This window comes from Sorex araneus, chromosome 3, assembly GCF_027595985.1.
Source record: "Sorex araneus isolate mSorAra2 chromosome 3, mSorAra2.pri, whole genome shotgun sequence".
NCBI lineage: Eukaryota > Metazoa > Chordata > Mammalia > Eulipotyphla > Soricidae > Sorex > Sorex araneus.
The window spans coordinates 193,087,961-193,100,954 of record NC_073304.1 but is presented as its reverse complement, the minus strand read 5'-3'; the positions used below and the strand labels follow the sequence as shown (position 1 = coordinate 193,100,954).

Below are 12,994 nucleotides of genomic sequence, written 5' to 3'. Positions count from 1 at the left end.
CGAGCCTCCAGACCAATTTCGGGGATTGGTCTAGAGGAACCCCTTAATCTTACCCTCTCTGGGACCTCGAGCCCCAGGCTCCACCCCCGTGTCCAGGGCTGGCCTGCATGGAGCTCTGGGTGCCCAGACCTGCTGCTCCTTGTCCCTCTGCTTGCGATTGTACCCTGGGGGGCTTCAGAACCCTTCTCCCCGCCAGGCTCCGGACAGGGGGGACGGGACAGGGCCTGATGCCTCTCCTCTGTTTGGCAGGAGCTCAAAGTGAAAGGCCCCAAGGATTCCAAGGACAGCCACACGTCGGTCACTATGGAAGGTACTGGGGGAGCGGGCGGTGGACAGTCCCCTTCCTTTGTCTGCTCTGTGGACGCGGCCTGCGGCTGTGAGCGCGTGCACGAGGTCCCCAGGCAGCCGGCCAGCTCCAAACGTGCTTTTCCTTAGGATGCCAGCAGGCGGCTCTCCCCTCCCGCCCCCTCCTCCCGCCTCTCCACGCGCCTCCCCTCCCCCTTGCCGGTGGAGCTCTCGCTGGCGGGCGGGCGTGGGCACTTGGTTCTGGAGGCTGTGCGGTGGCAGCCGGCAGAGCAGGCAGGGCAAGGTGGCCAGGGGCCGGGCTGCTGGTGGGACCGGAGCTGGGAGCGATGGCCGTGTGCTCCTGCCGCGGGGACGGAGGCGGCCATGGAAATCCTCCTTATCATTCGCTTCTGCTGTAACTGCACCTACGGTAACCCAGGCCCCCTCTCTCCGGGGCGCGGCCGGGCTCCCCGCTGTAAGGGGAACCCCAGTGGGCTTGAATGAGGGGCTCCAGGTTTGCGGGAGAGCGGAGAAAGGAGGGGGGCGAGTGCCCTGTCTCCCAGCCACCTTCCTCCCCGCCCCCTGAGTCTGGACTTGAAGTCTCGGGGTGGCTTTTGGAATGAATGGAAGGGCCTGGCTGGAGGGGGCCGGGCACCCTGAGAGAGGATGGGCGGGAGATAGCCTGGCTGCAGAGGCTGCAGGCAACTTCCCGGAGTGGCTATGGGGGTCAGTGGCCTGACTCCACCTGTGGGCATGACCACCGGGGGCCCTGAGGGTGGGCAGGGTCCAGCAGAGGGTGACTGGGGGTCTGGAGAGCCTGCTGGGCTGGGGGGCTCGGCTGGAGGGAGAAGTTGGGAGTTTCTTTGTCTTGGGAGCCGCGGGGTATTGTGTGCGGGAAGGGCACATGCTGCTGGTACCTCGCCCGCTCGCTTGCTGTCAGGACGTGGGTGCAGCTGGGGAGCGCGGCCGAGGTCTGTCCCACACCAGGGGGTCCCCGGGGGTCATGGCTCTGGGCAGGGAAGGTGGGCCGGGCGCTGGCAGGGAGAGGGGGCGTGGCAGGCGCTGCTTTGTGAAGGTCACGGGGGCTGGCCCAGTGCCGCTCAGTCCACCAGGAGGTCCTGGGACAGCAGCTGTCCTTGGGGCTCCTGCTCTGCCCAGGCTGGTGCTGGGAGCTGCTGTCGGAGGCAGGAAGTGTCCTGGGCTTGGCCCCAGCTGCCACGGGTGGGCAGGCAGGGGTGGGATGGGGGGCTGGGGGGTGGTGCTTCAGGGCGTGTGTCCCAGGCAGGCCGAAGGTGGAGGCCTTTCCTCTCCCCTCCTGCCAGGCCCCCTTTGTCACTTTTGGTTTTGCCTTTTGTGGTAAGCGACAGAGACACTGAGGTCTCCCGGGCGCCTCCCAGAGGCCTCTGTGCTGGCTCAGCCCCGCTGTGTGGAAGACCCCTCCCAGGGGAGCAGCCCCCAGGGGCCCCACCCAGGGCAGCCACCACACAGGCAGGAAGCCAGCGCTGCCCTGCATCCCACCTTGGCTCCGACTCAGGCTGGCGGGGCCCGGGCAGAGCTGCCCTTGAGCCGGGCTGTGTGAAGACCTGAGGGGGAATCTGGCTTGCTTGGTTTCTTTTTTTTTTCTTTTGTTTTTTTGGGGGGGTCACACCCATCAGTGTTCAGGAGTTTACTCCTGGCAGTGCTCGGGGGACCATAAGAGATGCTGGGGATCAAACCCAGGTCAATGTGCATGGCACACGCCCTCCCTGCCGTACTATCGCTCTAGCCCTTGTTTCTGTACTAACCTCCATGGCGTGTCAACCCTGCTCCCTGGGGAGGAAGCGTGCCCTGTGCTCCCCCTGCCTCCGTGAAAGGCAGCTCAGGGGCGCTGTCCAGCAGGGTGTCCATGGGCTCAGCTCTGGGTGGGGGGCGGGGTACTGGCCATGGGTCTGCTGTCCCGTCCCTGAGGGGTGCTGGTGTCAAGACCCACGGAGATGCTGCAGCCTGGGACTCGGGCCTCCCTCGGGTGCTGTCTGAAAACTGCCCACTCCTTGGGGAGCCAGGGGTGGGGTGCGGAGGGAAGGCACGGGCCCCCGGGCACAGGAGAGGCCAGCTCCCCACTCTGCAGTGCATCTCTCCAGGCCCCCAGGACTCACTGAGTTTAGGGGGTGCTGTTCTTCCCTGCGGGTGAGGAGGGCCTCAAGGTGGGGGTGTGGGGAGGCCTGGAAGCCAATCACTGCTGGTGCCGATCCCCTGACATCCCTGTGCCTTTGAGAACTTTGCTCACCTGTAGAATGGGCCCAAGTGATCACTGCTTCACCTTTTTCCATCAAGAGAAACAATCCCCGTGGGGCCGGAGCGATAGTACAGTGGGGAGGGCGGTTTCCTTGGGTTCAGTCCCCAGCATCCCCTATGGTCCCCCCCGAGCACCGCCAGCAGTGATCTCTGAGCACAGAGCCAAGAATAGGACCTGAGCAAGGGGCTTGGGCGATAGCACAACAGGTAGGGCGTTTGCCTTGCACGCAGCGGACCCGGATTCGATTCCCAGCATCCCATATGGTCCCCCGAGCACCGCCAGGAGTGATTTCTGAGTGCAAAGCCAGGAGTGACCTCTGTACATTGCCAAGTGTGACCCAAAAAAAAAAAAAAAGACCTGAGAAAACTGCTCAGTGTGCCCCCCTGTCACCACCACCCCCGCCCCCCCAAAATACAGTTCATGAAACTGCTTAGCTTAATGCCACTGGACGCAGAGTCAGTGCCCAGCAGAGTAGAAGAGACCAGTTTGCCTGTGTTCTCACTTTGAGGCACTGTGGGTGTTGTTGGCAAAAGTCCTGGTCAGGGAAGGCTTCCAGGAGGAAGGGGCAGTTGCCCTACATCTCGGGCAACTATGTGTGTCGCAGGAGCAGAAACTGCGTGATGGAGAGGTGGGAGGTGGGGGGAAATCGATTGACCTGTGGCGGCCACAGAACAGGTGAGAGGAGCCCAGAGAGGGGCCCCACCCGCCTCTCAGGTGCAGGTCCTGGGGGTTCCCCACCTCCCCCCTTCCCTCCCAGCTCTCTTCCCCATGCTGTGCCCCAGGCTGAGGCTGCAGGACCCCCCCCCCAAAACCCCTGTCAGAGGAATAGGGTGGCTGCCCAGCTGAGTCTGACCGCGCCCCCTCTCCCAGGCACCTTCTCGGGCCTCTCAGGGACTCTCAGCGCACAGTGCTCACCCATGGAGGTGGGCTGGGCCTTGGGTGGGTCCCCTCAGTAGCCCGTGTCCCCCTGAGGGCCGACAGGGCTCTCCTCACGGCCCCTGGTAACCTGAGCCTGGTCTTGTCCATTCCAGCTCCCAGAGCCCATGGGGAGGGACTCTAGAAATTGCTAAATTACGGGGGACTCGAAGTCAGTCCTGGGAAGTACGTCGGCATAGAGCAGTGGTTTCCATCTGTCACGGCATCTCGGGACAAGCCAAGCATTGCTGGTCGCCGGTTCCTCCCGGCAGAGACAAGCTGATGAGGTGTGGCGGGGTGGGGGCCCGCAGCTGTGTCTTTTTATGGGTTTGTTGTGTTTGGTGCTTGGGTCACTCCCAGCTGTGCTTGGGGACCATACGCGGGCTTCTCTGGCGCTCAGCATGTGCTCGGCCCTCTGAGCCGTGGCCCGGGCCCCTGCTGTGACCTTTCAGAGCTCTCCCAGGGATGCTGATGGGCAGCTGTGCGGAGACTGCGGACAGGGCAGGCCGGCTGCGCTTGGTGCGATGCCTTGTCTGCCCACGGCAGATTGTCCCCCGGAGTCAGCGTGCAGAGCTGTGCCCAGGAGTTTCGAGCGAGCCTGCCCGAGACTCTGGTTTGCGGCAGAGCTGGCCCTGGGACCCGCCACAGCCTGGCCCGGGGGACTCCCAGTTTAAGATCCTCCCTCCAGAACCTGTTCCCCCACAGAGTTCGTGACCCCACGAAGCCAGTTTCCAGGTGTAGGGCCAGCGCCAGGGGGGAGAAGGGCAGCTGTCTGCCAAAGGCTTCGCTGGTTGACCCGCTGCCACCGCCCCTGTCCCTGATGCATCTCAGCAGTGCCATGTGGCATCCCTGGGTGTCCCTGGGCGCCCTGCTGAGCTTGCATTGTCTGCACTTCTCGTGGCTCCCAGCCCTGAGGGGGCCCCTGAAAGCTGAGAGTGCAGCTGTTGGGCGCAGGGCACTGGAGCTGCCTGCCTCCCGAGCGCCCCCCCCCGCCCCTGTCTCATCTCGGGGAGGGCTGAGGCATGTGACGGGGTCTTCGAGTGGACCAGAGCGGGGCTGTGTGGGTCAGAGGGGAGCCGGGAGTTCTCTGCTGGAGCACCTCGGGCCCGAGGAGTGGGAAAAGGACCTGGTAGCTGCCACCCCCCACCATCCCAAAGCTGTCCCCTCCCCACCTCTGGGTTCCTGGGTGTGACCCAGAGCGTGCTGGAGCTCGGCGGGGTGTGTCCGTGTCTGTTCTGAGCCTGGTGTGACCAGGACGGGCTTTGGGGGACAGCCTTGAGCAAACCCCCTGATGGTGGAGGTGGGGGCCAGGCTGCCCGGGTGGTGTGTCGGGCTGTCACGTGATGTGGTCTGGCCTGCCCTGGGCGGGGGGGCGGGGAGGGGCAGTGGAGCCCCTTTGGCCCGCGGTGGGCGCCGGCGCCACGTCCCTGTCCCCTGTCCTCACCTGGCCCGCCTCCTTCCCACAGCTCTTCTCTACAAGCCCATTGACCGGGTCACCAGGAGCACGCTGGTCCTGCATGTAAGTGACCGTCCTGAGCGGGAGCGGGCTCAGGGCCGGCCAGGGCCCGGGGGGCAGTTAGGCGGAGGGCTTCTCGCTGGCCGGGAGTGCGCTGCCCGCCGCGTGCTGACAGGGCCAGGGCCTAAATATAGCGAGGCTGCTGAACTTGACATTTGGCCAAACGTTCCCTAGGAGGCGGCCACTTCCTGCCTCCTCCTCCCTTGCCTGGTGGTTTCCAGTGTCCTTGGAGCAGCTGTGGGAGGGGGCAGGGGTGGCTGGGGTCTCTCCCAGCTGCCCGCAGAGCTGGAGCTCCACCTGGCTTCCTCCCTCCACAGGGAGCAGCAGAGATGCAGCTCCCTGGGCCCCTCACCTGCAGCTCGGACCCTGACATTTAGTTTGGGTCTTGCAGGCAGGACCAGGTTGGGATATGGGGGTCCCTGAGCGCCCCCTTAGGAATTCCTCTGGGGAGGACCGAGAGTCCAGTTGTCTCCCCTGGAGGCGGAACGCCCCTCCCACGCCCCGCCCGTCCTTCCCCAGGACCTGCTGAAGCACACACCCGTGGACCACCCCGACTACCCGCTGCTGCAGGACGCCCTCCGCATCTCCCAGAACTTCCTGTCCAGCATCAATGAGGACATCGACCCTCGCCGGACAGCGGTCACGACCCCCAAGGGGGAGGTGAGCTCCCCGCACCCTGCCCTGTTCCTCGCTAACCCCGCGCCTGCCCCCCCACCCCCCGCGCCCCCGCAGCACAGCACCGAGCCTTCGAGTTCTCGGCTGGAAGCTTAAATCCAGGCCAGTGTCCCCTCGATCCTAGTCACCCAGGGAGGCCACAGAGGAGACCCTGCCCATGTCTGGCAGAGGATCTTGGCCCACAGTGTGGGGAGCAGATGCTTTGAGCTGGGTTCCTGCAAGCCCCCCGCTCTGCCCCTCAACCAGGGACTGTGGCTGACTCCCGCCTCTGGCTGACGGCTGCTCTTGGGGTCCTGTGGAAGATCGTAGCTCAGTCGGGTGGGGTTCAGGAGCTGGGGGGCCTCTGAGCTGCTTCTGTTCAGCCTGCAGGAGCTTTCCAGGCGGGACCTGGGGAGGGAGCCTGGACGCAGGTCCTGCAGGGACACGAGGTACCTCCAACTGCCAACTGTCTGGCTTGTCCTGTCAGCACCTCGATGCGGTCCAGTGGCTCTGGTTCCCTGGGAGAGCCCTTCTTGGAAAAGGCGGGGAACCCCGGTGAGGGAAGTGAGTTGCAGAATGAAAGGGGCACCGGAGACTTAGTACATGCCTTGCACACCGCCCACCCAGCTGCGAGCCCCCGCAGCCCCTAAAGCCCGCTCAGTCGGGAGCAATCCCTGAGTGGAGAGGCAGGAGTAAGGCCCAAGCTTTGGCCAGGTGTGGCCCAATAACCAAAGACCGAGAAAGACTGTTTTTGGTGTGGGTCAGCAGCCTGGCCACATGCTTCCCCCTGGCTCCTGGGGTCGGGGTGAGACTCGGGGTCGGCCTGGTGACCCCCCAGGGTGCGGGGAGCTGCCCCTCTGTGCAGTTCCCAGCTCAGGTTCCTAAACCCGGGGACCCGAGTCTCACTTGTCTGCTTGACTCTGGGGATCTCAGGAAGATGATCGGGCCCTTGGCGCCTGGTCATCGCGTGCTGAGTGTGGTCACTCGCTGCCGCCACGCGTGCGTGTCACATGGTGTGTGATACACACAGAAAGCAGAAGTGGCCGGGGCTGCTGGCTCTCAGGGTGGGGGCGGGGCAGGCCTGGGAGCTCTGCGTGGAACCTAGCGCCCTTACCAGGGGCTACAGCTCCTTCCGGGCTAGTGCCCCCATCCCTCGGAGACGGCACAGGGCCCCCCCGTCCCCAGGATCCACCTGCAGGAGCAGAAACAGATCTGCCCGGCTCTGCCAACCGAGGCTGAGCTGTAGCCCGGGTCGACTCCCGAGGGCTGCTCTCGGGGGCTTCCTGGGGACAGGAACAGGGTCTGTATCTACCCCAGGGTGAAGGGACCAAGTTGGGGTAGGGGTCCCCCTACCCGAGTGGGCACTGTCCAGAGCTGTGGGAAAGTGTGAAACACCTTGGTTGGTCTCAGCTAGCGGGTGTCAGGTTGGGCTTCAGAGGGTGCCTGAGTGACCCCAAGTCAGGCGTCGTCACCCCCAAGTCCTCGGGCCTTCCCCGCTGGACGGGGCCCCAGTGCAGGCTGGGCTCTGGGTGCCCCGCCCCTGAGCAGGTGGGTCGTCTCCCTCAGACCCGGCAGCTGGTGAAGGACGGCTTCCTGGTGGAGGTGTCGGAGAGCTCCCGGAAGCTGCGCCACGTCTTCCTCTTCACAGACGTCCTGCTGTGTGCAAAGCTGAAGAAGGCGTCGGCGGGGTGAGTGTGCACGGCCGGGGCACGGCTCCTGGCTTCAAGGCTGCTGGATGCCATCTGAGCTTGGTTTCTCTTAAAAATGATCATTACTGGGCCAGAGCGACAGCACAGAGGGTAGGGCGTTTGCCTTGCACACGGCCAACCCGGGTTGAATCCCCGGCATCCCATATGGCCCCGTGAGCACCGCCAGGAGTAATTCCTGAGTGCAGAGCCAGGAGTAACCCTTGAGTATCACTGAGCATCACTGGGTGTGACCCAAAAAGCAAAGAAATAATAATAATCATAACTAAGTGCCGAGCATGTGGCTAGAGCAGCAGGGCATAGTTGGGGGCCCCAGGTTCCATCTCCAACACACCAGCTCCCCAAGCACCACCAGAGTTCTGACAGCTATGCAGCATATACAAGTGGAAAATTTACTGTATATGTATATACATATGCATATATACATATACACGTATGTGCGTATATACATATATATAAATAAACTCAGGTTAGCTAATTTCTTTGTTTTGTTTTTGTTTGAGGGCCACTTCTGGTTATGATGCTCAGGGTTACTCCTGGCTCTGCACTCAGAAATTATTCTGGGCAGTGCTCTGGGACCAGAAGGGATGCCAGGGATCAAACCATGATCGGCCACTTATAAGCAAGCAAGTGCCCTACCCGGTGTACGATCCCTCCATCTCCTTAATTTTTCTACTTAATCTTTTCTAAAAATAAATGATGTTTTTAATTATAAGATACAATCATGTTACTATATATATACATATATATATATCACCCACACAAACATAAGCATCAGTCTCCCGCTGCTGTGATTCTTCCATTTCTTTAATGCTTCCCCCCCCCCCCACCACCATACACTTGTAATCAGTGAAGACCCCTACTTGGAGCTCTGCTCTTTCCGTTTCACGTCATAAGCGTTTTCCTTGTTGCTGCCTGCTCTTCATATTCATCACTCTACTTTCCTACACGATGTTGCCAGTAGCTCTGCCACCGTTTACTCACGCATTCTTCTCGTATTAGACATCTCTGAATCCTTGCTAGCTGCAACCCAGTGAATATTCATTGACTGCCACTTACTGAGTGCTTTTGCCGTGCCAAGTGCTCCGAATATGTTCTTTCACATATTTCACTTCCCAGGAACTCCACAGAGTAGGTATTAATTATCCCTGTCTCACTGGAGAAAGAGACACTTAAAAATGTTAAATAAGGGGCCAGAGTGATAGTCCAGCGTGGGGGGTGCCTGCACACGGCCCACCTAAGTTTCATCCCCAGCACCCCAGTATGGTCCTCCGAGCCCTGCCAGGAGTGATCCCTGAGCACACAGCCAGGAGTAAGCTCTGAGCTCTGCTGGGTGTGCTCCCTCCCCCCTCCCCCAAAAAAAAATCCAAGAAAGTTAAATAAGATGCAAAAAGCTTTACACCTAGAAGTAGAAGGACATGGAACCCGACCCTGATCAGACCCCTAAGCTTCTCCCCCCCTTGATCCCTGTACCCGTTACAGGGGCTTGCTCTGTGCCACCAGAAAGGAAGGTCATTCAGTGTCATTCTCACGCCTCCCCGCTGCCTTCCCTTATCACTGTGTGCCAGGGCCACCGTCCCCCCAGCCCAGGGCAGACAGGCCATAGACTCACTGCCCGTGGTGGCCGGGATGAGCTGTGCAAAGCCACGTCCCCTTGGGGTGAGGCAGCAAGAGTCAGACTGAGCTTCAGCAGAGGCGGTGATTGGCTGAAAGCAGTGCCCGCTGGAGACCTCCGGGGCTGAGGGCAGTTGACGCCTGCAGGCACCCGCCTTCAGCCCTCCACGGTGATGAACGGTCTCCCACTGGGCTCAGATGTGGCTCCTCAGCCCCGTCCCTCGGGTGACGTATATTGATGAGATGACATTCTGGGGCCAGAGTGATAGCATAGTGGGTAAGGAGCTTGCCTGCACACCACTGACCTGGGTTGGATCCCCGGCACCCCATAAGGTCCCCCGAGCCCGCCAGCTGTGATCCCTGAGTCCACAGCCAGGAGGCAGCCCTGAGCTCCACCGAGTATGGCCCCGAAAACAAAGAGATGGGATTCGGGTCGTGTGTGTAGCCCATCTCCAGCCTGCCGGGCGTGGCGGTGTGCTCAGGCGGCACAGGCTAGAGCGGGGGAGAGTGCAGTGGGGAGCAGGAGCGTGGGACCGCTCTGCACACAGCCCTGAGGTTTGGGGGGCTTATACGGAGCTGCCAGACTGAGGCCCAGGCCAGCGCCTGGCTACTCCTGGCCCACAGCACCGACGCCCATCACCCCGGGGGTACATTTCCAGTCCTTGCCTGTGACCGGTTCCCAAATCTCTTCCGGGTGTCTTTGGGGGGTCTGGGCCCAGCAGTTCTGGTGCGGCGAGCCGGGCTCCCTCCACCTCTCACCTCCCGCTGGCCTGTTTGCAGGAAGCACCAGCAGTACGACTGCAAATGGTACATCCCTCTGGCTGACCTGGTGTTCCCGTCCCCCGAGGAGTCCGAGGCCAGCCCCCAGGTGCACCCCTTCCCGGACCACGAGCTGGAGGACATGAAGATGAAGATCTCTGCCCTCAAGAGTGAAATCCAGAAAGAGGTGAGTGAGTAGGACCTGGCAGCAGGGCGGGGACTGGGAAGGTGACCCTTTGAACTGGTCTCGTCAGGGAAAGGAAAGGAGGTTGGGGGTCCAGGAAGAGCGGCAGGACACAGAATGGGAGGTCTTTTGATTTCCTTTGTGTGGGGGGAAGCTTTTTGGGTGGTGCTTGGAGGACAATCACCAGCAGTGCTCAGGGAGCTGAGAGGTGCCCGGTGTCTGAGCCTGGCTCCCGCATGCAGAGTGCTGCTCCGGCCCTGGGCGCTGTCTCCTGGACCCCCTGTTTTTTTTTCAGTGTCATTGGAAGGGTCTCACCTTGCAGTGCTGGGAGGCCGGGAGGTGCCTAGGAGAAAGCCAGGACGTCAGGCTCCCTTGGCATGTGCTCGACCCCCGAGCCACATCCCTGGCCCTATAGAGTGTGAAGTCTGGAGCCTAGAGGTGCCCGGGGAAAGGCCGACCACAGCCGGAAAGCACTACGTTGATGGAGGAAGGCCAATGAGTTTATGGCATCACTTATGGGAAGTTTTGAGCTGGAGAGAGAGCGCGGCAGGTCGGGTGCTTGCCTTGCCCGTGGCCAGCCCGGATTCAGTCACCTGCACCCCCAGGAGGTCCATGAGTCCCTCCAGGATGATCCCTGAGTACAGAGCCAGGAGTAACCTGAGAGCTGCCTTGTGTGGCCCAGACCCTTGTCCTCACAGTAGGGTAAGAGCGGGGAGTCAGCCAGAGAAAGGTAAGGCAGACTGAAAGGAAGCAGGAAAGCAGGTGAGTGTAGGAGAAAGGACCCAGGAGCCTCTGGGGATAGGCAGGTGAGGAAAAGGGGCACTTAGAGTCACAGTGAGTAGACGATGTCAGACACACAGAAGCTTCTGACAGATGGCGGATATTCTTTTATAAAAAAAAAAAATTATTTATTTACTTTGGTTTTTGGGTCACACCCAGTGATGTTCAGGGATTACTCCTGGCTCTGGCATTCCGGGATCACCCCTGGTGGTGCTCAGTGGATCCAGATGGGATGCCGGGGATCAAACCCAGGTCAACTTTGTATAAAGCAAATGCCCTCCCCGCTGTACTATCTCTCCGGCCCCCACAGCTGACATTCTTGTCACATGAATTTATCCTAGAGAGTTAGACTGCAAAAAAAATCTCAAATTAAAAACAAACAACTATTACAGCCAGGAGGGGCCCCCTGAACCCCCCTGAGCACTGCTTGGGAGGGCTCTGTCCCGCAAAAAAGTTATCGTGTTGTGGGGGGGTCTTATCACACGCATTATCCACTGGTCATGTTCAGAGACCACAGCACGGTGAAATCAGAAACCAACGGTTAGAATACAGAATTACAGTTAGGTATGTACAATCCTGGAAAGTGAAACTTTCTTTGTTTTGTTTTGTTTTGGGCCACATCCGGCAGTACCCAGGGCTTCCTCCTGGCTCTGCATTCAGGGATCTCTCCTTGGGGGCTGAGGGACCATGTGGGATGCCAGGGATCGAGCTTGGGTCAGCAGCGTGCAAGGCAGGCTCCCTGCCCGCTGGACTATCTCTCCGTCGTCACCCCCCTCCCCCAAATGAAAACCTCTAAGATGAAGAGGAAATCTGAGTGGAACATGCTTGGCACTGCCAGAGAATGAGAGCGTCATGCCCCGGGACCCAGGGAGGAGGCCAGAGTGTCTCAGCGGAACCGGAGAGCCTTCACTTCCTGTCGGAAAGGGGCCCCGCCCCCGGCTCCCCAGGGGAAGGGCTGGCATCAATGACCGGGTTGGGTGGACTCTTCCTCCCACATCGCCTCGGGGCTGCCCAGGGCCACTCGCCAGGCCGCTGGGCACCTGCTTGCTCCCACCTCCCGGCCTCGGCCTCGGTGCAGTTTGTGCCGTCCATCCTGGATCGTGACTGCTCCGTTCTCTCCATCCTTCCCTTCCTGGACTCCCGGCACTGCCTCCAGCCCTGTGTCCAGTGTCCATCCCTGCCCTGTAGTCTGGATGGGACAAACAGGCTTCGGAAATGACCGTGAGAAGCAGGTCACAGAGGGCCTGTGTGGGCCTGTCTTTCTCTCGCCATGGTTCTGCGCTCAGGGCTCACTCCCGTCTGTGGTACTGGGGCTCAAACCCAGGTCAGCCATGTGCCCGGCGAGCACCTGCCCCTCCTCTGTCCCTCCAGCCCCCTGCGGGTCTTCCTAGCTCCGATCCTTCTCCTGACCCGCTGGTCACCTCACGGTGTCTGGGGCTGAGTGTCTGAGTGGGGGCCAGGCCGCGCCCGGCACTGCCCACCGCACCCCACCCAGGGCTGTGTTCTCGCCGGCAGTGGGCCTCCCTCCTGCCTGGGTGCACCCCTCAGTCTCCTACGCTCCATTCTGCTGCGTGACCCCACGTGACCGGCCACTGGAGGGCCAGTGACACTCCAGGTCTCAGTCTAGAAGCCGCTAGGAAGCTGTGAACTATTTCTATAAGGTTTTTGTTTTTCTTCCCTGTTTTGTTTGTTTTTGTTTGGGGGCTTTACCTGGTGATGCACAGGGGTTACTCCTGGCTCTGCACCCAGGAATCACCCCTGGCGGTGCTCAGGGGACCATATGGGTTGCTGGGTGTCAAACCCACGTCGGCCGTATGCAAGGCCAGTGCCTTATTGGCTGTAGTATCTCTTCGGCCCTCTTCACCCATTTTGATGACAGTACTCTGGTTAACAGTATTCTTTTCTATTTGTTTGCTTTTGGGCCACACCATGATGCTCTGGGATCACTCCGGGTAGAGCTTAGGAAACCATATGGGATACTGGGGATCGAACCTAGGTTGGTTGCATGGAAGACAAGTGCGTACCCGCTGTGCTATCTGTCCAACCCCTGACACAAGTTTCTTAGTCATCCACACAACACTGGCTTGTTAGGGGCCAAAGCGGGTAGGGCGCTTGCCTCACACACTGCCAACCTGTGTTCAGTCCCCGGCATTCCATAGGTCCCCCAAGCACCGCCAGGACTAATTTCTGGGTGCAGAGCCAGAAGTAACACCTGTTATAACAAGAAATACTCTGAGGGGCTGGAGTGATAGTACAGCAGGTAGGCTGTTTGCCTTGCACATGGCCAAACTGGGTTCGATCCCTGG

At 60.7% G+C, this 12,994-nt stretch overlaps 1 protein-coding gene across 5 annotated transcripts in view; it reads left to right on the top strand.

Annotated features, from left to right (window-relative positions):
• ABR (ABR activator of RhoGEF and GTPase) overlaps positions 1-12,994 on the top strand; it is a 198,509-nt gene that overhangs the window by 146,502 nt on the left and 39,013 nt on the right. For 4 of the 5 annotated variants that reach the window (XM_055131987.1, XM_055131989.1, XM_055131988.1 and 1 more), the window contains 5 exons: positions 250-310; positions 4,942-4,994; positions 5,511-5,651; positions 7,212-7,333; positions 9,746-9,911. In XM_055131987.1, the coding sequence (XP_054987962.1) occupies positions 250-310; positions 4,942-4,994; positions 5,511-5,651; positions 7,212-7,333; positions 9,746-9,911 (543 nt within the window). Of the gene's footprint in view, positions 1-249; positions 311-600; positions 716-4,941; positions 4,995-5,510; positions 5,652-7,211; positions 7,334-9,745; positions 9,912-12,994 lie in introns of those variants that run through there. The other variant, XM_012931925.2, reaches the window with a different exon arrangement.